This window comes from Takifugu rubripes, chromosome 4 (assembly GCF_901000725.2).
Source record: "Takifugu rubripes chromosome 4, fTakRub1.2, whole genome shotgun sequence".
NCBI lineage: Eukaryota > Metazoa > Chordata > Actinopteri > Tetraodontiformes > Tetraodontidae > Takifugu > Takifugu rubripes.
Window position 1 is genome coordinate 15,721,921 of NC_042288.1, and position 25,752 is coordinate 15,747,672.

Genomic DNA, 25,752 nt, shown 5'->3' on the forward strand with positions numbered 1-25,752 from the left:
AACTTGTGTATCCAGCTCTGGCCAACTCTCAGTCAGTCAGCAGTGTGCTCGGCTGCCGCATGGCCACTGTGTAGGGAAAAATTACATTTTTCTCCACATAACAAAGTGGAAAGTGCCAGAAAAACGACGACGCGCTCGGGGAGGCTTGAAGGACGCAGCGGGGGAAGAGCTCGTCTATGAACCTGGAACTTGTGCTCCGCTGATTTAAAGTATTAGTTGGCCTCCAGTTGTGCATGTTCAGAGCAGAGGAGAGCTCTGGTGCCGTGTGTCGGCCAAACGAATAGTGCAAACGAGTGGCAACAGCAGTCCGGAGGCATGGTGTCGAGACTGGGCTCCGTGCTTGCTGCCTTCCTCCTCTGCTTTCTGGCGCAGGTACGTGCGTTCCGTCGTCCGAGGGTCACTCGGTTCAGCTGCCTGGAAGCACTTTGATTGCGTGCCGCGTCGCCTTAAATGTGCGCGGCCATGATACCCTAAAATAAAGAAAGAGTCCAGCAGCAATTCTTAACAAGTGCGGATAAAGTCGGGACGCGTTTGTGCGGGTTTCTGACGGTTTCGCGGCTTTGAATCGGCTGTCGTGTCTCCCACAGGTGTCAGAGGGATCCGGACAATTCGAGCTGCAAATCTTGTCGATGCACAATGTGAACGGGGAGCTGCTGAGCGGCATGTGCTGCGACGGCGCACGGAACACGGCGGACCGCAAGTGCACACGGGACGAGTGCGATACCTTTTTTAAAGTTTGCCTGAAGGAATACCAGTCAAGAGTTTCGGCTGCGGGGCCCTGCAGCTTCGGAATGGGATCTACGCCTGTCCTAGGAGGGAATACGTTTTCTTTGAAGAGCTCTGTCAGGAATGACAAATCCAGGATAACTTTGCCCTTCAGTTTTGCCTGGCCGGTGAGTTGGACACTTTAAATACACACAAAATAAATTGCGCCCAGACGCGCTACAATTTCAAAAAAAAAAAAAAAAAAAAAAAAAGTGTTTGAAGGGCAATTCTGTGCAATTACTGTCTGTCAGTCATTCTCCCTCCCCGAGAACCGGATAGAAAGCAAACAAACATGGTTTCTTTTTGGTTGGAGTCTGTGAATTCCCCTTTTGACGAAGGACCTCCTCATTATCTGCACCAATTTACCAGGTGCATGTGTTTTTGCTCCATCAGGCCCCAGAACCGAGTTCTTCACTATAAAAAGATCAGGAGCCAAAACCACAAATTTCAGTGCGTTTCACTTCCGTGCCTCTACACCGTATTCTCAGAAGGTTCCATCCTGCTTGATTCAACAGATATGAAAGTTTGGTGAACCACATTCTCACAGCCCCCCCCCTCCTGTCTGGCCCTCCCCAGCAGCTCCTCATGTTGCACCACGCTACAGCTACACAGTTAGGAAGCCACTCTCGGGTTTCCTCCACGTCGCCTCACCTCGGCAGGGTAAACGGGTCCTGAGCATCGTAGTCCAGATATGTGTTTGACTCTGCCGTGTTGGAGCAGCTCAGCCTGGTGAGAATCAAAGCTCGCGGAGCCTGTGGGGCCCCAGCTCGGCCCCTGAGTCTCCAGCGCCGTGGCTGATGGGTGAAAGGCACAGTGCCACTGGTATGTGTGTGTCCAATTACATCAAGGCTATTTTTACCTCAATCCCGATGGAAGTCGGTGTTGTGGCTCCAGGCATTGTGTGCTGTGATTTCTGGCGTGTTACCATGGAGATTTGCAATGATAGCATGTAAAACAATGTCCTCAGCAGGGTAACATGCAATTGGATCTGCTCTCTAGTTCTTCCTTCACTCTTCTGTGGTGCCTCACACCCTTTCTTTTTTTTTTTTTAAATAAAGACAAAGGTTTCTGTTTATTTTCACGCTATGGCAGCACGCCGTTGGCATGAACACTCCAGGGCGGATTAGTTCCATCCTCCTTTGGTGATTTGCTGATTGGCTGCATGTGCATGTTGGTGGAGAAATTACACGGTTGTGCTGGCGGCGGCGCACGGGCGAGATCTGCGAGTTCTGTGTCGTATCGGCTGAAAATGCGAGGGATTTCTGGGAATCGCTGTAGGGCGTTGAGCCCACCAACTGTCACCGGCTCAGGATGCGATACCACTCTGCTCTTGTCATCAGTTGATTGGCTGCTGTGGACAGACAGCAGTGAGGTGCGGGTGAGATCTCGGGTACGTCGAGTTCATGCGCCCCCCCCCCCCCCCCACCCCCCCGGCCTTGGTTGCGGGCCGCATGAATTTGGCCTCCTGTCCGGGCCAAGGGCTTTGTTTAAGTCATGCTCGGTTGGACCCCAGGCATTTCATCGCTTTAACCTTGCCACCCACAGTAACCGCTGCACTTAATGAGGCTGCACACATGTGCACGGATCAGGTAGGGTCGGAGCCAAGTGTCCAGCTCAATACCGTCTGGCGGACCTCTTTGGAGCCCCGGCCGGTTCAATAGTGTCTGCTTCATGCTTTTTTTTATTCCACGCAGGAGTGAGGGCCTTCACAGTGTATCAAGCAAGGACAATGGCGTGCCCTCTGTGACTGCGGCGAGGATTACAGAGCATAATGGAGGCCGTGCAGCTGTAATGCCAGCGCAGGCCAAGCAACAGGAAGCAGTTGTAGTAGACTCAGCAGTGATGAAGTTGGCTCGCAGGCAAACGGTGACCTTGCCCCCGTGGCCATCTCAGCATATTTTCCCAGTGTTGTACCAGAAGGAAAGGGAGAGCTTTTGTGTTTTGGGATCGGACGCGTCGAGTTTACATTGGACCTGAGAGGCGCCGCGGCCTCGTTTCAAATCTCGCTGATCAGGCATCCTGATTCTGATATCGGGTTTAATTCTGCTCATATTGGATAACGTCTCCTCCCTCCGTCTCAAGCCCGGAGCGTGCTCCCAGGCTAGCTACATGCTAGCTCCGCCGTGACTCACTTGTTGACCATCCATGTCTGAGAGCGGAGATCAGGTGAGCTGGGAAACAATAGTCGCTTCAGCCTCGAGGCCCAGTTCTGCCGCCAGCTGTGGCAGTAATGACATGTTTGTTTTATTTAGTCTGCTCTGATGTGGCATTTAAGTGCAAGTTACTCCAGTGAAAGGCGGAAGGAAAGCTGTCGTTTTTCTTCCCATTTACTTTGACTCACCCGATCTTCTACTTTAGAACTTTCTCGGTGTTCTTGTGCAAGTGCGGCGTTGCGTAATAGTTCAAGTGCTTCTCAGCGCCGTTCCAGACGGTATGGTAGCGTGACACGCGTAGAAATTACATTTATTTTTCCACTTGTTTTATTTCCCTTTTATGGTAAATGACCTTAGCGAGAGGAAGGCAGCCTTCGTGTTTACTTCCACGCTTGATTTTAATTCCTTTTACTGATTCGGTTTGTTTGCTCTGCGAGGGAGACGCAATCTGCCACATCCCGTTTTATCTGGCAGACAAATGTCTTGTTCCTCAGAAGATGCTTTAGCTTTCACAGTATAATTTAATAAGCTGTTGGTCGTAAAACCGACCCTCCCTCCTGTTTTTATTTGGATGAAGCCCTCTCGGGGGAAACGGTGCAGCTGGTCCCTGCTTCATCGGCGTGGCCGTTGACTCTTGAGGCGACCCTGACAGTTGTTCTGTCACCGGTCTTTACGGCAGAACAGGGTCGACCCAACGACTGGTTGGATCTCAGCTTGATACTGTTAAAGTGATTGACTCAGGAAAACCGATACAGAAGGTCAACATCCCTCTGACGGGATTGTTGACATTTCCTCTGGACCTTTGGCTGCTTTGTTCTGTTATTCCAGGAGACATTTCTTTGTCTTTAGTTAGATTACCTTGTAATGATACAGCAGTGGGTCCATTTTCAGCCTGAACTGTGTGTCTGTGTGTGTGTGTGTGTGTGTGTGTGTACGGTATGTGTGTATGGGGGAAAATTCCCCTACTAAAGGATTCAGCAGTGTTCCTTGGCAAGTCGATTCAAACTGGAACGATCTTCCCTGCTTGTGTTGCTTGTCTTTTGGACATTGTCTGCTTGGCCAGGAAAGATAAGGACATATGGCCACACTTATAACCCTGGGAAGTGTGTGTGTGTGCGTGTGAGTGTGTGTGTATACTTCAAAAAGAAGCTGCAAGTCAGCTGTGAGCCTGGGAAAAGTGAACCTGGCAGTGGCAGACGGTTCAGAGCTGATAACAGCCTGGGAGTTATGGAGTGCTGGTAAACGAGGAGCCAGGCGGTATCTCTCCCTCTCTGGAAGCAGTTATTCAGTCTGGAGCCGAGCAGCCAGTAAGAGCAGGGCTGCTGCTCCGATGGAGCCGGAGTGGCATCGCTAGGGGGACAGTAGAAGTTTGGGTGTTTTGGCAGGTGAGCCATAAACGGGCGTATTACGCTCTTCTTTATGTTTGACCTTGAGCGGGTTCACCTGCTGCTTTCGTGACCTGGGGCTGATCATCACATGGCTGCCACAGCTTCCATGCTGATGCGTGACCAAACCCATCTGAGATAAGGGTGTTTTCGCCGCGTTCCTGTTGATTTGTGTCATGGGAATCGACCAGAAACCCATTAGATTCTTCCCTTTCAGCAAGCCTGTCAGGTCCGGACACAGTTTGTAATTTCGGAGGGTTGCAGGTGAACCGAGTTGTTACACTTGGCAGGCGCTCGCCGTTCCAGCCATCGGCAGTAAAACCATAACTTCAAAACATGCTCGCATAGATTGGAAGGTCAATCAAAGTTGACTTCGTTGCAGATGTTCTAATGCAAGACTTTTTTTTATATTTTTTCCATTTTTGTGGTTTATATTAGTCAAAACTGCACAAACGCGATGTTGCAATGATGTGAAATGTCTGTAGATGATGGCCCACGCAGCTGACGTCTGATGGGTGACGTTACGATTGAGTTCCTCAAATGAATGAGCTGTGTCATGCTCGGGGGGGTGTTGTGCCTGACAATCACGCCCCCCCCCCCCCCCAAATAAATAAATAAATAAATGCATAGCTGCATTGGACTGATGCGTAAAGTCCCCAAAAGGATTGTTGTTCTTATAGTGTTGATATAAGTGGCTGCAGGTTGACGTCGAGGATCGGGGATCACATTACTGCTGACTCATTTACTCGAGTTCTGCGTCAGGTGACCGCGGCCACTTGTGAGTCAAAACACACCGAGTCCTGGGCAGCTGATGAGCTCTGTTTAAAATAATAGCTGCTGAAATAACTGGCCAAGGATGACAAACGCGTCTCCTGGCAACAGGAACTCATAGAAAAGGTGAAGCCTTGAAACCCCCGAGTCAGTTTTCTCTGTTTGGAGAGTGAACACGGGGCTTTCCTCCGCACGCTTGTTTACCACCAACTTACCGCTGCGCGTGCATGTGTGTGTGTGTGTGTGCGTGTGTGTCGAGGAGGTGTTTTAATGGACGCCGCAGTGCGGCGAGTGCGTTACACTTTCTCACAGTTGAATACTTTCCCCGTGAGTCTGCGGCGCTCGCTCGCTCGCTCGCAGCTACATTGTTCGCTCCCTCATGACTGTGTGAGCGTGTAAGCTGATATTGGTGTGAGCACAACGGAGCCTGAATTGGACAAAGCATTTTTTGGGGGGGGGGGGGGGGGGGGGGGGTAGTGAAATGTAGAAGTCTCTCTCGTTCCTGTCTTGCAGCCCACCTCGCCATCCGTCACATACACGTCTTTTGCTGTCACTTCATTTTTCTGCGTGCGATGACTTGGGCTGAGGGTCGTCTCTGTAAGCACTTCATTTTGGGTTTCTCACAGCATTCCTGGTGGCACCAGGGGTTTATAAATTTAATATGAAATCCTACGTACGCTGCACAACAGAACCGACTTTGTGCTCTCTTAGAACACTGGAAAACGTCTGCTGACTTCTCGCCACACTGTTTAACCATGTGGAAAAACTCCTTCTACAGAGAGCAGTGGGTGTTTGAGAGGAAGATATATTTCAAGCGCCCTATCGTCAGTGTCGCTTCTGTGCCCCATTTTCTTTTTTTTGGTTTACTTTCAAACCTGCCCGACTCATTATTCAAAGCTGTCTGGTTTCACTGTTGGAGGGTGACCATGGAAACCGCTGCCACCACAGAGCCCTCCGAGGCCACACAAGCATGTTAACAGGTAGAAGCATGCGTACTGGCCGGAGCTTCGGGCTGACTTGATGAGAGGCACATAAAACATTGGCAGGGCTAGTGAGGTCATGGGAAATCTTTTTTTGTTTAACGCCTAAAAACAAATGTTTGGAGAGGAAAATATGCTCAATGTGACATTCGTTAAAGCAGAAACATCTGGGGCTGTGTTCGAGGCGAGCCTGAACAGTCCCAAATGAGAATCAGCCTTCTCTGCTTCTAAAACGCTGTATTGTTGAATATTAAGGTTTATAGATGTCTTTTATGATGTGGCACCTGCTAACCTTCCCTTTGATCTCTGTCTTCTCTTCTACAGCGATCCTACACTCTGATAGTGGAAGCCTTCGACTCCAACAATGAAACCAGCGGTGAGTATTTGTGCATGTCTGGCAACCCCCCCCCCCCAACCCCGGTCTGGGAGAAGTTGTGTCGTTGAAGGTCACAAAGGGAAGTTTATTCTCTCTGAACTCCCTGCTCTGGTCCTTTGGGTGTGCGTGTGTGTCCTGTCTTGAGAGAGTGTGTTGACAGGTGCCTGTAAGATGGGGAAGCAGGCGGGAGGAAGGAGGAGGATGACGAGGAGTGGTGAGGGAAGGAAATCTAGGGGAGTGGTGCACAGTGTTTTGATTGGCCTGATGGTGAATCTGCGACCACCATCCCATCAAAGCCAGTTCACCCAGTCTGCTGTACTGTTAGAAACATCCGGAGCTGGATGCTGGTCCCTCCGCCAGGAGCAGAGGCGGCTCTGTACCTGAACCATAGTTGCCATGATGGGACGGCCTTGTTTATGCAGGTCTGATGGAGGTCAATGGGGTTTCTGTCTTTTCTGCTGTATTTGCCGCTCCCCAGAGAACTATTAGGACACTGGTGTGAAAAGCCCCCTGAATGAACACAGTCAATGCTGGCTAAGCCCCTCTTGAGCCGCTCCAGGCCGGCTCCCAGCTCCGATTGCCTCATCTGTTGTGATTGTCCAGATATTAAACCATCCGCTTTTAAACCATGTTAATCCATCCACAATCCAAATGGGAACGTGGATTCACTTTTAGCTTTTTTTTTAATGCAGCGTTTTCAAAAAAGATTCATGTATATATGTGGAAACTCCTCTAGTGGTTGGTTCAAAGGGCTTTCTGTGTAGCGGGGGTCTTTGGGACCAGAGTGGTACCTTTCTTTGAGCTTTCTAAAGCGTGTGTGATTTATGCTGAGCACTGAGCCAGGCAGCAGGTAGCACGGACATGCTACTCCTGACAGCGTAGGTCAGCAGACGCTAGAGAAATGCCACACGGTTGAGCTCTGGATTCCAGAGCGCTGCGAAATGTGACCGGGCACTGTGATGTGCAACCGCCCCCCCCCCTCCACCACCCCACCAACGCCAGCCCCAATATACACACACACCCACTGTGGTAAATAAGTGACAGGGGGCATTGCATCACAGCACACAGAAGAGCGATTCACCCAGCGGTCGCTCACCTCTGCTCCCGCGGGCGCTGAACGGCCGCCGCCGCCAGTTTCCTGCTCCTCTAGGTGGAAGAGCGAGAGAGAGTCTCGGAGTTGGTGGTCGGCGTGCGATGGGACCGAGCACTCGTTGTTTGTGTTTGCTGTGTGTCGTCGCAGCCTTGGCTCTCTCGTCTGGCCTTGTCCCTTTGACAGCGTCATGGCCGCTTCCTGTTTGACTTGAAAATACGCCTGTTTCGGGGTCTAGGTCTGTGTGTGTTTAACTTTTGCACAATCACAACGCAGGACGGCCCCCCCCGCCACATAGATGCTATAGTTAGCAGTCTGTAGGAGTCTGTTGTGGACATATTTCAACCTCTGGTAGCGCAAGAATGCACGTTTGGAAAAATGCGCTGATGGCACACTGGCAGGCGTCCCAGCGCTGCCTGTGGCATCGAGGTTCCTGGGCTGTAATTTATGGTGGCTGCGGTTCTGTCCGCACTTGAGCAGATGCAAAGGGCAGCATCTGAAACCAGTAATGTCAAGCTGTAAACCTGAGAGTCAGAACCCAAGCGTGGAGCGTCGTGGGGGGGGTAGAACGGACGGTGCTCCCTGTTCGTGTTTGCTTTAATCACGAATAACCTGCAGTTTTACAGCTGCTTTTTTTTTTGGCTTTTCTGTGTTGATGGAGCCTGTTTTCCCCCATTTTAGGTGCAGATGGGAGGTTAATAGAGAAAGCCCCCCACTCTGGCATGATCAACCCAAGCCCACAGTGGCAGAAGCTAACCCATAACGGACCCGTGGCCCAGTTCGAGTACCAGATCCGGGTCATCTGTGATGAGCACTACTACGGCTTTGGTTGCAACAAGTTTTGCCGGCCCAGGGACGAATTCTTCGGGCATTACACCTGCGACTACAATGGAAACAAAACGTGTCTGGAAGGCTGGTCCGGACCTGACTGCAACACAGGTGAGCGGTCAGCGGGTCGGGGCGGATGATATCAGCAGCGATGGAGACGGCAGCTCCAGACGGCCGTATTAGTATTTGTGACTATGAATGAGTCCTCTGAAGTGAGCACCACTGTAATGTGTGATTCATGCTGATACACTGTCTGCTGTGTGATCCCAGTGAAAGGAGGCCTTTGTTCCTGCACCCTCGCATCATTTTCCTCTTCCGTCTCCATTCAAATCAAGCTTTTCAGCCTCTGTATGATTAGGAATAAACTTTAACCCCCCCCCCCTCCCTGCAGGAAATCGGCCCGAGCGCCTCTCACATTCTCAGATATTCCACTGTTCAACGCAGAGCAAGATTGATTGTTGCAGACAGCCGTGTTTGTTCTCACATAATGAAATGTTATGGAGGACAGTAATTATATTAGATTTACTGCTTTAATTAAAATGTGCTAAAATAAAAATGGAGCTAAGTTTGAACGCAGTCACCAGGCCGTTATTTTCTCCCTCCTCTTGTAGCTATATGTCGACAAGGCTGCAGCACTGAACACGGATCCTGTAAGGAGCCAGGAGGATGCAAGTAAGTCACCAAAGCTGCCCTGTGTGATTTATCCGTCTGCTGTCGCTGCACTTTTCCTGTGTCAGACGTCAAACACGGTTCGTTCATCCGCCTGAATTTATTACGGACGCTCTTGCCATGTCGTGGCGCGCCCCCTCCCTGTGCATGCCCCGGGTCTGCGCCAGGAAGCTCAGCTTCAAGTCTCTGGCTTCCTTGACTGAGGGCCACGGCCCCCGGTCCGAGTCCACGCTGGAACCCGTGTGTGTCCCTCTAGCGTGGCAGGTATTCCCGAGCCGGCTGTTTGTACAGCTAATGGCTTCCTAATGCTCTTCATCCACATCGCCTGAGGAAATCTGGGCGCAGAAGGATATCAGAAGAGAGGGCTGTGTGCACTAACCCCCTTCCGTCGCGCTCCCCTCCCTGGAGCAGGCCCTGCACGGCCCGGCTCTTCCCACAGCTCCAGCTTTGGTTGCTTTCTTAGTTGTCTGATTTGGCTATAAATCAAGCGCAGGGACGATCGGGTTTGTTCATTCTGTGCTGCGGCTTTGTTATTTTTCCCAAGGTTTTGACATCATCAGGTTACTTGTAAGCGCTTGTGTGGCCACTGGTGGAACAAAAGATTGAATTGCTTTAGTCTTTAAAGGTGTGGCTGCATTTCTCGATCTGGGTTTGGCGCTTTAGCAGAGAAAACTCTCCTAACGAGCAATTCTTCTGTGACTTGCTTCTTTTTCTGGTCAACAGCCACTGATTTTTAGTGGGATGAAGAAGGCTCAGTGTTGCGCTGTGGAATTAATCAGTTACTCTGGGAGAAATCACAGTGAAACAGACACAATGTTAAAAATGGCCAGAACAAGCAGCCTGTTAACTGCTCAAATCTGTCAGTGTTGCATGATGTAATGTCGCATTCCCCACTAATTTATCTGTGTAATAACTCTAAATGATTTGCTATCCTGCTTTGGACAGGAGGTTCTGCCATTTAGGGAGAGAATTAGCACAATTTTAAGAATAGCCTCTGAATCACAGACTGGCATTTACTTAACTGCCGCGTTAATTGCTGCAGTACGTTTCTCCAAGCTAATCAGGACGCCGTTCCCCCAGAGGGCCGCTGTGTTTCCTGTCGCTCGGCTCTATTACAGCAGCTGTAGTGGAACCTCGTCACTTTTAAGAGGTGGATTTATCAGCCAGGCTGGATGGTAATCTTAATTATGGGACTCGGGAAATAAAAAGGTCAGTGTTATCAGCGTAATTATGGGCCTGGCTATTTCAGTGGTCAGTAAGTTCCGTCCCTTTCTCAGCCTCGGGGCACACGCCTTGCTCCTTCAGACTCATGGGAACCAGGATGAGCTGCACCGAAACATATGAGAGGAGCGCCAAACCCTCTGCCACTGCCAAACCACAGGCACAGTGTCAATGGGAGCGTCTGGCCGCATGCTAATGTTAGCCGTGCTCCAGGTCCCAGGGCCGTTGTCGTTCGGTTTTTCTTTTGTTTGCTCAATAGCCAGATATGCGTCCTCTGTTTCTCCTATTCTTTCAACCCTGTTACATAAACATGTGAGTATTTAAGATTCATTTGTGGTCCTCTAAAACCCAGCCCAGTTGAAAGTGGGAGAAAAGTGCCTCTTTTGTTTTCACAGCGCAGCTCCGTGATGAAAGTTGTTCGTTGAGATCCGATTATTGCTGCGTTTCCAGTGAAGGAATTTGGATTAATCATCAGATTAAGTTATTAGCGTTCTCAGATCGATCCTCAGATTGTTTTCACTGTTTTTCTCCAATGATTTAGCTTGAATCTTCTGCACATGTTGTTGTGAAGTGTGTCCCTGGGCCGATGATCATTTTGTGCGTGGCTCTCTGTGTGTCTTACAGTTGTTTGTATGGCTGGCAGGGCCAGTACTGTGACAAGTGCATCCCCCACCCTGGCTGCGTGCACGGCACCTGTGTGGAGCCCTGGCAGTGCCTGTGCGACACCAACTGGGGCGGCCACCTCTGCGATAAAGGTTAATCCCCTTCTCTGATTTCACTTGCAGTTGCTGTAGGAGCCGCCCATGTTGTGTGCAAACAAACTAAAGCTGTGTGAAACTTTCCCAGATCTGAACTACTGTGGCACGCACCAGCCATGTCTAAATGGAGGGACGTGCATCAACACAGGACCTGACAAGTACCAGTGTACCTGTGCTGAGGGCTACTCAGGCGCCAACTGTGAGAGAGGTGAGTGCCAGAGATCCTCAGCCCGATAACGAACCGTCCTCCCTTTAATCTATTGATCAAAAAGCTAAATTGGGAAATAAGCTGTGGACTTTTGTTCCCTGCAGCTTTTCCTTCCTTAATGTTGTCCAAGATCATTTAAAGTTCATTTAATTTAACTCTTATTTCCATGGATTTAATACGCGCTGGTTCTGGATGGAAACATGAAAAATCCACTTTCTCCCAACTACCAGTGAGGTTGTGTGATTGAGATCTGTGGGTCCGTGGCCTCGCCGGCGCTGTCCTGCAGTTACGGTGCCGATGAACGCGTGCGGTTCCACACTGGACGGAACCGGACGTCCCGTCCCGTCCCGTCCCGTCTCCTTCCGCTTTTCCGGGGCCTCTGTACCTGCTCTCTTGGCAGTATTCCGAGGCGCTCCTTTGTTCTCGGTCTTCCTCGGGTCCTCTTTCCGGTGGGGAGGGGGTCCATCTGAAACGGGGTTAGACACACGCAGGTGCAGCGGCAGCCATCTTGTATCCATGACGACGGTGATGTTGGCGCCAAGATCACCTGCAAACAGCTGAGAGGAAATCCTGTGGTCCCCAAACTGGACTCCCTCTGTCTGTCCCTGTGCCTACAACTGTTATCCATAAAATTATGAACAGAACCGGTGGCATTGCCAAGTCCAACAGCACCAGAGGGGTCAGCCCTGGTGCCTCGGGGTGAGGTTTGGGGGGAGGTGGGGGAGGCTTCCACCTGGCTGCAGGTCGCCTTCCGCTTCACAAATCCTTGATGAACCAAAATGATTTCATTTGTTGTCTCGTGGGTTAAAACGTTTTGGACTTGCTGAGTTTACAGAAAAAGGGTCAAAGGTGGCTTGAGTGTGAAGAAGGTGGGAACACGGCAGTAATCTGCTTCCACCCCCCCCCCCCCCCCACGCCGTGGCGTCCCTTTGCTCCTCGGGCTCTCGGACAGATGGTGGACGTGAGGCCTCAGCTGCTGCAAACACCGTGGAGATGCTGTTTTTCCTCATTAAATCTGAGCCTCGCAGCGTGTTGACAGCTTAACTGCAGACATGTCAGAGAACTCGTGCCCTTAGTAACAGGAAGTCCCTCAGACCCGGGGAGACGTAGGTGATTGGTGCGCGGAGGACTCGGGGCGCAGGCGTCCACCCCGCTGTCCCGCTGTCCCGCTGTCCCGCTGTCCCACTGTCCTCCCTCTGCATACCACAGATCACCTGCAGCCACCCAGTTATCACAAGAGTGGCTCATTAATTCTTGGTGCTTCACTCATCCCTGATTGCTCCATGAAAGAGGGGTGGACGCCTTCCCCTTCCTGCCCCCCCCGCCCTCCCGCCAGCCTCTCCTCTTGTGCTGCCCCTTGGCAGAAGAATGGCGGGGCGTCAGAGGGAAGTCACGCTGCAGCGGTCGGGTCAACTTAGCATGAAAGATGATTTCCTGGCGGTGTGGTCTGCTGGCTGGATAATGAGCGAGATGGAGGGGGATTTTGAGCGGGAGGTTTTTCCCAGGAGGAGGAGGGGTGTGAGCTGATGGGCGCGAGGGCCCCCCTGTGTACACCCATCAGTTGTGTAGTGTCACAGCGTCCTAATAAATGATTAACAATATATGTTCTTGTTGGGATTGAAGTCTCCGTCCTTTCCTCCTCGCAGCGGAACACGCCTGCCTGTCCAGTCCCTGTTCTAATGGAGGCAGCTGTTCGGAAACCAGCCAAGGCTACGAGTGTCAGTGTGCACCAGGCTGGAGCGGCCCCTCCTGCACCATCAGTACGAACACCCTCCAGCTGCAAGTATTAAGCACCCAAAGTCCTTGAGGAATAACCGCATTCCTTCTGCCCAGATATTGACGACTGCGCTCCGAACCCCTGCAACCACGGAGGCACCTGCCAGGACCTGGTCAACGGGTACAAGTGTCACTGTCCTTCCCAGTGGATGGGGAAGACCTGCCTGATAGGTCAGACTCTCTCTCCAGCACGTTGCGCCTGTCAGCCGCACTCGCAGATGCCACAAATCTTCTCTCCCTCTCTTCCAGACGCCAACGAATGCGACAGCAAGCCTTGTGTCAACGCCAATTCCTGCCGTAACCTGATTGGAGGATACTTCTGCGAGTGTGTGCCTGGTTGGACTGGTCAGAACTGTGACATCGGTCAGTGGGAAACCTTCAGCTGTGGAGCTCCTCCCCTCCTTTTAAGGCCTCCTCCTCTGTTAATTGAGTTTGGGGTCTGACATAAAGGCCTGAATCAAAGATTTGGATGAGTGCAGCATTTTCCTGCAGCGTAAATGAATCTGCAGTATCATTATTAGTCCTGTGTGTGGCCACAGCTGTGGTGATTTAGAAGTGGCTCAATACAATCCCAGTACTAGTTTCACTTGGCAGCGGAGGGGATTGCTCAATTCCCTTGTGCAGCACCAATTCTGCAGCCACGTTATCCAACTTTTGCAGAGCGCTCGGTGTTTTTAAAGGCCCCTAGCATGGGAACCATAAAGCACGGGCTTGTTTTTGAAGACACGCTGTTTAGTCAAGCGGTTCAGAATGAATCTTTACGCTTGTTTTTTCTCTTCTGTGTGCGTGCAGACATAAACGACTGCAAGGACCAGTGCCAGAACGGGGGAACGTGTAAGGTACGTGACGGTCCTGTCCGGTGCCGCCGCTGGGTTTGTTGCGCCGTCTCCCAGTGAGAGACCTTTGCAGCAGTTGTGTATAAATAGCTGCTCCGACCCAAACCGACAGAATTGTTGCAGAATTCCTTTGCGAAACCAAATCTGAGGGGAGTGGGTTCAGGGGTTTCTCAGGGAGGGACACAAAGTGCCCCGACCGCACTGGATTAAATTACAATAAACATAATTGTTTGGAGCGCACGCCAGGAAAATGTGTTGAAATAATTGCAGAGCTACGATAATGTTCTTTTAACCTTGCTCCCCCCCCCCCCCCACCCTCTTAGTTCTTTGGGTGACGGTGAGCGTTGGGACCCCTCCCTCTCATGTCACAGGCGATGACGGCTCCTCTCTTTCAGGATCTGGTCAATGGCTACCGCTGCATCTGCCCACCCGGCTTCTCCGGGGAGCACTGTGAGAAGGACATCGACGAATGCTCCAGCTCGCCGTGCCTGAACGGCGGCCGCTGTCAGGACGAAGTCAACAGCTTCCAGTGCCTCTGTCTGGCCGGCTTCTCAGGAAATCTGTGCCAGGTGAGACGCGACACGGTCACAGGAGACCCGTGTGTCCGGGGCCCGGCCCCCCCTCTGCCGGGGCTGCTGTGTCGTGGGCTTCATTGTAGAACTTTCCTGCTCCACCCTTTTTAAATGACTGTTGTTCCACAGTCGTCCCATTTTTTTCAAAAGGGAGTGCTTTGTTGAAGCTGCTCCTGGCTACAGCGGTATACAGTACATTCCTCCATGCAGAATCCCAGACATGAGGACGCAGCCTTGCCCCCCCCTCCCCTTTCACCGAGTGCGTGTGCTGTTTCCTGGCACAGCCGGCAGGGAGGGAGCTGCGGGGTTTTGCTCTATTTAACGCAGCAGACAGGAAGTCAAGCATCTCCTCTCCTCTTCTACCTGTCGTCTTCCTCAGCTGGACATCGATTATTGCTCCCCCAACCCCTGTCAGAACGGAGCGCCCTGCTTCAACCTGGCCACGGACTACTACTGCGCTTGCCCGGACGACTACGAGGGTAAAAACTGCTCTCACCTCAAAGACCACTGTCGCACCACCACATGCAAAGGTATGACCTCCCCCCCCCGGTAAAAACGGGCCTTAAACCTTTTTGTCTGTAGAAACTTTGTTGTAAATCGATCTGAGGGCCAGTGGCCATGTTTAATTTAGTACACTGAGGTTTCCTGGCCAGGGTGTACACATCACCCCCCCCACACACACACACACACACATACACGCACACACACACACACACACATCTACTCAGTAAAGCTTTTCCAGTGATTCTTCCCTCCTGAGTTCTTTGAAAATCTGGCAGAGGCATGATAGCACTGTGTGTGTTCTTAGTAATGACTTGGTGGGCTACCTTCTCTCTTCCCCCTCAATGAATATGCACTTTCTGTGTGTGTGTGTGTGTGTGTGTGTGTGTGTAATTGAGTGAGTGGACCAACCACGGAGTCAGATACCAGAGGGTGAGATTCTTTGTGCTCTTGCCCCCCCCCAACCTGATCAGACAGGGAAGCGGATCACTCGGCTTTGCTTATGAAAGCAGCTCCGCTTCACGCCATGTATCTCTGTTTCTGATTGGTTAGAGAGGTCGTTCTTTTTTTGCACAAGCGTGAATAGAGTTTTTATCACCTTGTGGTTCTGAATTATTTTTCTGGATGAAGTCAAACCCGGGTCAGTAAACCTGCTACGAAGGCGCGCCTGTTCCAACGCGCCCCGCTGACTCTCCGCCGCTTGTCTTTGCAGTGATTGACAGCTGCACCGTTGCCGTGGCGTCCAACAGCACTCCGGGAGGTGAGCGCTACATTTCATCCAACGTGTGTGGACCTCACGGCCGCTGCCGGAGCCAGGCGGGGGGGCAGTTCACCTGCGAGTGCCAGGAGGGCTTCAGAGGAACCTACTGTCACGAGAGTAAGCCCCCGTTCGCCGCGCACCGCTAACGGCGGCGCGTCCCCGCCCACGTCACACGCTCCCTCCTCCCTTTCAGACATCAACGACTGCGAGAGCAACCCGTGCCACAACGGCGGCACCTGCATCGACAAGGTCAGCGTGTACCAGTGCATCTGCGCGGACGGCTGGGAGGGCGACCACTGCGAGATGAGTGAGTCACGCGGCCACGGCTAACGACGCCGCCGCGGCTGGTCCGTGTTTCCTAAACGGGTCGGTAACAAATCCCGCTCTCAACGTCTTTGGCAGACATCGACGACTGCAGCACCAACCCCTGCCACAACGGAGGGACATGTCGAGACCTGGTGACGGATTTCTTCTGCGAGTGCAAGAATGGCTGGAAGGGGAAGACGTGCCACTCCCGTAAGCGCCTCTCGTTTCTCCACACCCACCAGTGTGTGTGCAGGCTCATGTATGGTGCTGATGGCTGTGCGGCCTTCTGCACCCTACCTGGGCTCCTACCTGGGCTCCTACCGGGGCTCCTACCTGGGCTCCTACCTGGGCTCCTACCTGGGCTCCTACCTGGGCCCCGCCTAACCTGTCCGCTGCTCTTCCAGGGGAAAGCCAGTGCGATGAGGCCACGTGCAACAACGGAGGCACCTGCTACGACGAGGGCGACACATTCCAGTGCAAGTGCTCCCCGGGGTGGGAGGGGGCGACCTGTAACATCGGTGAGTCACCGGCGCTGCGGTCGCGCTTAATGTTTTACACCGACACACCTGGAGCGCTTGTGGGCGGAGCCTCCGGGAATGATTAGACGTCTGCGCCACAAAGTGTTTTCATCCCCTCGTGCTGTCAGCGCTCTGCCTCGCCCACCTCCCTCCTCCTCCACCTCCCCCCTTCTCCACCTCTCTCCCTCCTTCCCCACCTCCTTCCCTTCCCACCTCCCTCCTTACCCCCTCCCTCCCTCCTTCCTTCCCCACCTCCCTTCCTCCCTCCTTCCCACCTCTCCGTACCCCCCTCCCTCCCTTCCTCCTTCCTTTCCCACCTCCTCCCCACCTTCCTCCCCTCCTCACCTCCCTCCTTCCTTCCCCACCTCCCTCCTTCCTTCCCCACCCCCCCACCTCCCTCCTTCCCCACCTCCCTCACCTCCCTCCTCCCCCACCTTCCTCCCCTCCTCACCTCCCTCCTCCCCTCCCCACCTCCCTCCTTCTTGCCTCCCTCCCTTCCTCCTTCCTTACCCCCCTCCTCCTCACCTTCCTTCCCCACCTCCCTCCCCACCTCCCTCCTTCTTGCCTCCCTCCCTTCCTCCTTCCTTTCCCACCTCCTCCCCACCTTCCTCCCCTCCTCACCTCCCTCCTCCCCCCCCCCGGGAGTGCTGACAGATGTCTGCCTAAAGTCCCTGATTGCACTGACTCCTCTGAGTGCAGGAATGTAGATTCCACGGGACAAAGATGAAAACCTGCTAAAATAAATCAAAGCCACATCAGCTGAAGCCTCCTGTGACTCTTTAATGTCTGCGACAGCTGATTTAATCAATAAGCTTCTGTAGCTGTTGCCCAAAAAAATACTGACCCCCCCCCCCCCCTTACCTTTCTCAGCCAAAAACTCCAGTTGTCTTCCAAACCCGTGTGAAAACGGGGGGACCTGTGTGGTGGCGGGGGAGTCGTTCACCTGCGTCTGTAAAGAAGGCTGGGAAGGCCCCACCTGCACCCAGAGTAAGTGCTCCCTACAGGTAGTGTAGTAAAAAACATACTTGTGTACAATAAAAATGTCATTTTGAAACCTGGGTCAAAGGTCAGCGACTGGGGTTTTACTCTGTGATTAAATGCTGCAGACCTGTTTTAACAAAAGCTGATAATAACTTGGTTGATAGAACTAGTATGGTACAAAGTTAAGCTGCCTCGCTGCTCACCTGGGCCGGGCGGCTCAGCTAAAGGAGGTTTATGACCTTTACACGAGGACAAATGTCCAGCTACCTCGTCTAAAGGTGACGTCCTGCGTCTGATTCCAGCAGAATTTCCCCGGCAATCTTAAATCTATTTTTTCCGCTGGCTGTTGTCGGCCATGAGCCGAGGAGGAGGAGGAGGCAGAAGTGGGCTCAGGAAAGTGGACACAGATGTTTCTCCCCTCTCTCTTGTCCAACACACCCGTCTCCCCTCATCGTTGCATTCCTGGCCAAGCACTGACATCTCAGCATGTTCCGCAGCTCTCCCCCATTTTCTTTTCCCCTTTATACGTCCGGCAAAAACAGAAAAAAAAAAAAGAAATTCCCCAACATTTTCAGGAACGGATCAGGGATTAAATCTGAGGGACAAGGTGAGGGTGGTTGGAACTGGGGGGGGGGGGGGAGCTCAGCTGTTTGCTGCTGCTGCCACAGTTGACTTTCAGCTGTAAGTTCATGCGACTGCTTTCATTCTAACAAAAACTTCTCAAAGTTCCTCTTTTTTAAAGTAAACAGGGGTTAATTTTAAAACACATTTACAGTATTTTCTACACACAGCAAATGAACCATAATTTGAGTCCATAGTTTTCAGTATTTGAGAATGTTTTGACAGGAAATACTGTTAAAACAAGTCAAAAATGCCCAGTTTGGGCTGAAATGTCCCTCATAACACAGGTTTGCTGTCAGTGAGGAGCCTCCATAATTAGGTGGAGTCCAGCTTCAACCGTCCAACACGCCTCTGACAACACAAGCTGAGACGTGCTTCTTAGCTGTCACGTGCACGAAACATCCAGACACCAACATGCTTTTCTCCTTCCCTGCTTTTGTTTATTTCTCCTCTCTCTTTTTTCCCAGACACCAACGACTGCAGTCCCCACCCTTGGTAAGTGGAAGCCAAACATTTCCTGTAGATTTGCACAGATGGAAACAAGCGCTGGAGTTTCTCACCTGCGCTCTCACGGCGTGTCTGCCGGGACGCGGGCGTGCGCCCATCCCTGTCATTCCTGGGATGCAGTCAGTGAACTCTCTCGTGAGATCGTTGGTGCGACTCTCATTTAACCACATTCCGCTGGAGCACCTTATTTTAGAGAGCAATAAGAATGAAATTTGTGTTTTGACTCGTGAGGAAACTCCAGCCGTGCTGGCATGATCTGTGCATGTATAAAACATGCACATCATAAATGATGGATTCCCCCCCCCCCCACAGCTATAACAGTGGAACCTGTGTGGATGGGGAGAACTGGTACCGCTGCGAGTGCGCCCCAGGCTTTGCAGGTCCAGACTGTCGGATCAGTGAGTATTAACCTCGCCTCCACCTCGCCCCTGATCCGCGTTTAAATCTTAAATCGGAGTTGGTCCCGCACTGTGGCGGCCTCTCCAAATGGAAGGTCTCGCCAGCCAATTATCTCTGCGTTGGGCTGCGGGCCAGGCCGAGCCATTTCGGTGTCACTCCAGCAGGCCTCGCTAATGTCCCCAAGGGAGAACCAGCTTAGCTGGCCAACAGCTAATCAGCCGTGCTCTCTGACACTGATTACAGATTGTTTTCCCTCTTAACGGCTTTCAGATGGCCACATTCTTTCCCATTGCAAAGCCTTTGTTCTGCTAAGTCCTGCCTGTAGCTCCTGCATACCTGCTAATGATGCTGTTTTTAATAAAACTGCATGAGGAGAAACCTCCTGGGCTGACTTCAAGCATGTTCGCTCGCGTGTTTATTAACTGCTGTCTGTGTGTACGTACGATTTAAATGACACGTGACCTTTGTAGGAATGAGATTTCTATGCTCGCTGCTTAACTCAATATCGGGCTGTGCTCGTCCTTCCAAAAGGGAGCTCTTTTTTTACCTCTCGCTCTCCCCCCTGCTGTGACAGATATTAACGAGTGTCAGTCTTCTCCATGTGCCTTCGGTTCAACCTGTGTGGATGAGATTAATGGCTACCGCTGCCTGTGTCCGCCAGACAGGACCGGCCCCCACTGTCATGAAGGTAGGAGTCCTAAATGATTATAGTCCACATATGATCAAATGGAAGCATATTTCTGAGATGAGGGGTGCATTTCTACCACAGTGATGAGAAAACCTTGCTCTGTTAACGGACACGTCACCCTCGATGGAGTGAAATGGGATGAAGACTGCAACACTTGCCACTGTTCTAATGGGAAAGTTGTGTGCACAGAGGTATGTAAACGTTCTCAGTCAAGTATTTATGCTCCTTTTACAGCTGGAAAGCCTGACGTCACCTGTTGCTAATGTTAGAAGTCAGTAAATAGTTATTTTGCTGGTGTGGGAGAGCTGTCGGGTCGGGCCTGTGGAGCCACAACACACAGGGTGGGGTTGGTGTAGGAGCGTGGGATGGTTTTGTTTAAACACATAACAGCACCATCAGAAGCTCCCACGCTCACCGTGAGGGTGAGGCCGCGGTGGTGTCGTCACCGTCCTGCGGCTCCACTCAGGGCAACGCCTCGCCAGGTAAAGGGAGCGCGTTGGTACAGGAAGCACGTTAACTGGGTCGAGTGCCCGACAGACCCAACGAAGACGCGGTCCCAGGGAGCTTCCAAACACTTGAAGTCTTATGGGTTTAATTCTTATTAGTTTCTGCTTCAGTGTGCAAAATGATAGGATAAGTTGTACTGTGGACGCCAGTCCGACCTAAAATCACCAGAATGTCGCCTGCATCTCACCGTCCTGTTTCCTCTCCAGATGTGGTGTGGGCCTACGTCATGTCACGCGAGTGTCAAAGGTCGGGACGGGTGTCCTTCTGGACAGTCCTGTGTCCCCCTCCTGGAGAGCCACTGCTTTGTGAAGCCATGTTCGGGCTTTGGCCAATGCTCGAATTTCACCCCGCCTCCCAGCAAATGCCGCCCCGGCTCCTGTTACCAGGACAACAGCTGCGCCAACATCACCTTCACCTTTAACAAGGAGACCATGCCTCAAGTGAGTGGATCAGCGGGTTTTGTGGTCATGTCCCTGCCCCTCCAGCATGGTCCGAGCTAGACGGTATCGGCTCTGGTGTTTACGGACCGGAACCAAACTTTGGTTCCTTCCACGACGCCATCCCCGCTTCCCCTCGGCGGGATCAGTTTCAGGATCAGATGGATTAGTGGGGAGCAGGACCGCTGGCAACGCTGTCACCACATGACATCAACACTCGCCAGTTCCCTAACGAGCGTGACGGCAGCGAGTGACAATCAGCGTGTGGTCGCTCATCCGAGTTGGGAGGCGCCCGTCCCGAGCGTGGCGCCCGTCCTGCCAAAGCCGCCGTTATTTCCTTCTCTCCACGGCTGTTTAATGCTCATTTCCTCTGATGCGTCCAGGGCTCCACCATTGAAGACGTGTGCAAGCAGCTGAGGCGTCTGTACGTGGTGAAGAATTTCTCCTTGGAGCATTCCGTGTCCATAACCTGCGACCCCTCGTTCTCCGCCAGCAATGAAATCCACGTCTGCATCGTACGTATCTTCTGATCTTCTGCAGCACATGTTCTTGGCAGACGTAACGTTGGTTTCTCCTCCTTTGTAGTCTACTGAGGACCACCAGTTGGACAGGAGCCCCATCAAAGAGCTCACAGACAGGATAATTGACCTGGTTAGCAAGCGCAACGTGAACAACACGATTCTCACCGCCATCGCGGAGGTGCGCGTGCCAAGCCCCAGCAAAACCGGTATGAGTCACCTCCAAACTCTGCTCGTTGCCTGTGAATGTGCGGCGTGTTCAAACCTGCATGTGTACAAATGGGTGTGTGTCCCTTCTCCTCGTTTGTCTTTTTTGTTTTGCTTTTTTTGGAAGTTGTGATGAGATGGAGCTATGAAAAGCTCGGTGGAAAACATGTACATGTGAAGAATTCTCCCTCCCTCCCTCCCTCCCTCCCTCCCTCCCTCCCACCTATTATGGGCTGGACCGTCTACAGCTCCCATCACATGGCATCTTTACGGGTTCTTGTCGAGGCTAGCCACATTTTTGCTTTACAGGAAGGTGGTTTTACAGCACCTATATAATAATCTGTTAAATACACCAGCGGTTGATACAGAGGGATGAAAATACCTGGAAATAGAGAGAACGTGGTTCATTTGTCAGTGGTGAGAAGAGTAAAATGTGTAGTGTTCGTACATTTTCTATTTTTAATGCAAACGCAGTAGAGTAGCAAGTGTGAGACTCCTGAACGGCTGGTTCGGGCCCCTGCATGTGTCCGCCATTCATCAGCGCGGCGACAGCCGACGGCCGTCACGGCTTCTGCTGGCAGGTTAGGTTGCACCGCAGAAGGAGCCTCCCTGCGGTTCTGTAATAAAACCTCCCGTGTTGTTTGGCGGTGAATGAATGCGTCCCACCTGCGGCTGCTTGTGACCTTTCGCCCTCTTCTCTGCCCCCAGACTACCTTGTGCCGCTCCTCAGCTCCATCTTTATCGGCATTTGGGTCCTCATGCTGGTATTCTTCCTGCTGTGGTGCATGCGCCGCCGGCGGAAACAGAGCAGCCACAACGGGGCCGCGGCCACGGGCTCCGAGGACAACACGACCAACAACGTGCGGGAGCAGCTCAACCAGATCAAGAACCCTATAGAGAAGCGCGTGAGCCTCACGGTGGCCATCAAAGACTATGAAAACAAGAACTCCATCATTGCCAAAATAAGGACAAATCATCCCGAGGGGGATGAAGACAACAAGGAGAGGCACTTACAGAAGGGCCGCTTTGCCAAACAGCCAGCATACACACTGGTGGAGAGGGACGAGAAGACGCCCGTCTCCAACCCCAACTCCACGTCCAAAAGCCCTAATTGGACTAATAAACAGGACAACAGAGACTTGGAGACAGCAAACAGTCTAAACAGGATGGACTACATTGTATAGCAGACAGCTGCGTTGCTGTGCAACCAAGCCTTATGCCTTCACACCCCGGCGGTGGGCGAGCCGGGGAGCTTTGGCACGCGTAGTCGGTAAACTGTTGTGTCAGTCGTGACCCCGCAGTCTTTTCAGATATTCCCCGTGTTAATTTAAGTTTTGACAAGCTGGCTTACACTGGCAGTGACAGTTGCTTTGGTTGGCTGGAGACGCGAGGCACCGCTATACATTTCACTGTAGTTGCAAGTGTCCTTGTCTGCATTTCATTTTTCTCTTTAACGTTAGCGGACACGTGGAAGCGGCTTCCGGTGCGACGGCCGGACGACTAAAGACGAGAGAGGAAACTACCCGACGTGTTCGACACTAGAGCTAACTTCCGTAGCATGTTTGAATTCTTTCTAGTTCTGTTTTGAGAAAGTGCCTTTTCAGCTTTAGACTCGAGCAACTGTCAAATGAGGGGGAAAAAAAAAAAAAAAAAGATCAACTTTATTATTTATTTTTATTTTGGGGAGGGGAGGGAGGGGCTCAATGTCAGCATTTGCTGCCAATATGAAGAATTTGTCAATTTAGAACATGTAGATATGTACATTTTTTATTAATCATTGTATATATTTGATTTATTAACTTAATAATCAAGAGCCTTAAGATATCATTCCTTTTTATTTATATGTTCTGTCTAGTTTGAAGGTTTTGATAGCTGTGGCAGCCTACCATTGCTTTCCGTTTTCTCCCCCGAACCGTTCTCTAGAAGCTAAATTTAAGACAAAGGACGGGCGCTTTTGGCCCGAATCCCCATTTAACATTTCATGTGTTGCCAGGACCTCGAGCAGACGAGTGAGGTGAGCAGCGACCGGCTGCTGGCAGGGACGCGCGTGGTGGCAACATATTGCTTGCTACTAATGGATTAAAATTAAGGGAACAAACGCCCTCCAGCAGTTTCAGTTTTAACACATTAAAAAAGGAAATTTGACGCATCACGATCTGCTTAGTCAGCAAAATTCCCACGCTGGAGCACGAATACTTGAAGAGTAATGGGAACACTGTGGAAAAGGATGGAAAAGTCTGCCTGGCTCGGCAACAACCGGCCGTTTCTGTGCACACTTCTTCAAACAGGAAAAAAAAAAAAAAAAGGCTCTTACAGACAAATGTGTTTTTATCTCACTTGTTAATCCTTTGAGGTCTTGGCAACACTTTCTTTTTTTTTTTTTTTACTTTGTGTTACGAACTTGAGAATTAAGTGTTGATCTGGCAATATATTTTTGAAAGTCATATTTATTAAATATTTTGTATGAAAAGAGAATTAAAGTTGTCTTTGTTCCGGAGAGCGAGTGAAGAGTCTGTCTGTGACGCGTGGGGACGAACGCCGCTGGCGTGGGGACGAGCGCCGCTGGCGTGGGGACGAGCGCCGCTCCAGCGCTACATGTGTTTACAGCTAGTTGCGTCGTCCTTCGAGCCGCTCTGAGACAAAAATACCTTTTGTCCACATGATCCTCGCAACGCTGGTTGTTTTCCGCTGGAGCCGCGGTGGAAGCAGCCATGAGACGTTGAAAATGATTTCTGATGAATGGGATTAAAGCGAGAGGAGGAGATTACAACCCCCAAATCCAGTCTGACTCCAGCTGCCCTGGCGTCGTCCTGTCAGCGCAGCTCCGCCCGCCAGCGCACGCTGAGCGAAAGCAGGAACGCGCTGGTTTATTAACGTCACGATTTTTGGACAGACTTCCAGCGTCGGGAGCGTCGGACGAGGCGAAGACCTCTGCAGTTTATTCTACGGTGGCAGATTCCTAAACATTGGCTGGTTGGGAGAGTTTTACGCAGGAGGCTGTTTTTCCTGTTAAAAGACATTTATTTAGTGAAACAGTTTTCCAGTAAGGGAGTTGAGGCTTGTGGATGAGCCAGTGCGAGTGATAATGGGCCCTCGGCTGCCTGCAGACGGACGGAGCCACGGCGGCAGCCGCGCTCCAACATCCTGCCATTCCCAAATGAAACCACCACTTGTGTTTCAACGTGGCTCACGAGCACAAACCCGCTCCAAGTGCAACATAAAGGCGGCGAAACGCTGCCGTGTTTAAAGCTCCGCTTCACACTTTAGCGCCGTACATGAATGAAATTTCGCTGCGGTGAACGTGGGGAGATGAAGTAAATCTGGAAACGGCCATCAATCACGGCGGAGCGTCGGCGGGGAAACTGGAGCGTTTCAGACACTTGGGAGCCAGGATTTCAGGCTGAAAGGAATGACGTACTGCGCGGCTCCTGCCTGTCTGAAATCCTCGATCTGTGACACAAAAAGATATCGGAGCCCCGAGTAAAGGCTGAACTACTTTCGTGTGCAGGCTCCTCTTGACCGCGGCGGTGTCGGGGCGGCGGCGGCGCGGCGCGGCTCAAGGTTAGCGTTGGGGCTGACGCTGATCGATTGATTCTCTCAGAATGTGACCAGATGCACAGATGGAAACAGCCTGAGAGCATCTTTGGGGTCGGGCATCATCACTGTAACCTGCCTCCCCCTCCCCCACTCAGGACCTCTTCATTCTCCGTAATCTCGAAGTTCTGGGCGCATTTTCACTCCCGTTCTCTCCAAGTGTGGATCTGGAAGCAATAGAGGAGCCCGAGGATGCAGGCTTGACAGATTGGCCCCTCAGACTTGTGGGCAGCCTGTTTTGGTTTGTCTGTGCCGTGTTATTGCTTGCGAGGGGGAGTCTCTGGGCCTGTTTCCCTAGAGTAAGCAGCTCCACTTCCAGTGTGGTTTTCTTCCACTCCGGCTCTGGGAAAGCCTTGGACCCCGTCTCGTCTTCCACTGGAGGAAGGGGCGTCAGAAAACCGGGCTTGGAGGTTTGTGTGGAGCAGTCTGGAGCAGAACCTTCAGGCAGGACTGGAGGTCGTCCAAGGCACCTCCTCTTGGCCCCCTGCAGGTTCAGGTCTTCCCCCACGTTCCACCTCTCGTTGGTCCCAGGATCGCCTTCATACTCGGAGGAGTGGGATGGCCCCTTCTCCTCCGCCTGCTCCTCGGGCGTTTGCCCCTTGTTTCCAACAGAGTCCGTGTGAGCCCTGGCTTCAGCTGAAACAGCAGAGGTCACCTTCTGTTCAGAGCTGGACGCAGTCTTGTTTGGACTCGATTCTGCAGCTCTCTGCTCCTCTGTTTGGTTTGTGAGAGCTGCTCTCTGGCCGATCTCTTCCAGTTGGACACTTGCTTGTTTGGCTCTGCAATTGGTAAAAGGATAAGAGACCAGATACTTGAGCAT

At 51.9% G+C, this 25,752-nt stretch overlaps 2 protein-coding genes across 4 annotated transcripts in view; one reads left to right on the forward strand and one right to left on the reverse strand.

Moving 5' to 3' along the window:
• On the forward strand, nt 1-23,802 carry jag1b (jagged canonical Notch ligand 1b). Its single transcript, XM_029834851.1, has 26 exons — nt 1-372; nt 588-893; nt 6,379-6,430; nt 8,202-8,459; nt 8,960-9,020; nt 10,863-10,993; nt 11,085-11,204; nt 12,851-12,964; nt 13,038-13,151; nt 13,230-13,343; nt 13,773-13,819; nt 14,212-14,385; nt 14,768-14,918; nt 15,602-15,766; nt 15,843-15,956; nt 16,052-16,165; nt 16,360-16,473; nt 17,344-17,460; nt 18,543-18,570; nt 18,895-18,980; nt 19,556-19,669; nt 19,751-19,860; nt 20,383-20,616; nt 20,997-21,128; nt 21,199-21,340; nt 22,047-23,802. The coding sequence occupies exons 1-26, from the start codon at nt 316-318 to the stop codon at nt 22,520-22,522; spliced, it is 3,645 nt and encodes a 1,214-aa protein (XP_029690711.1). The 5' UTR covers nt 1-315; the 3' UTR covers nt 22,523-23,802.
• The window catches only part of slx4ip (SLX4 interacting protein), a 25,503-nt gene continuing 23,476 nt past the window's right edge, over nt 23,726-25,752 (reverse strand). For all 3 annotated transcript variants that reach the window (XM_011603517.2, XM_011603518.2, XM_011603519.2), the window contains exon 8: nt 23,726-25,711. In XM_011603517.2, coding sequence (XP_011601819.1) covers nt 25,027-25,711 — 685 coding nt within the window. In that variant the 3' untranslated portion in view covers nt 23,726-25,026. The remainder of the gene's footprint in view (nt 25,712-25,752) is intronic.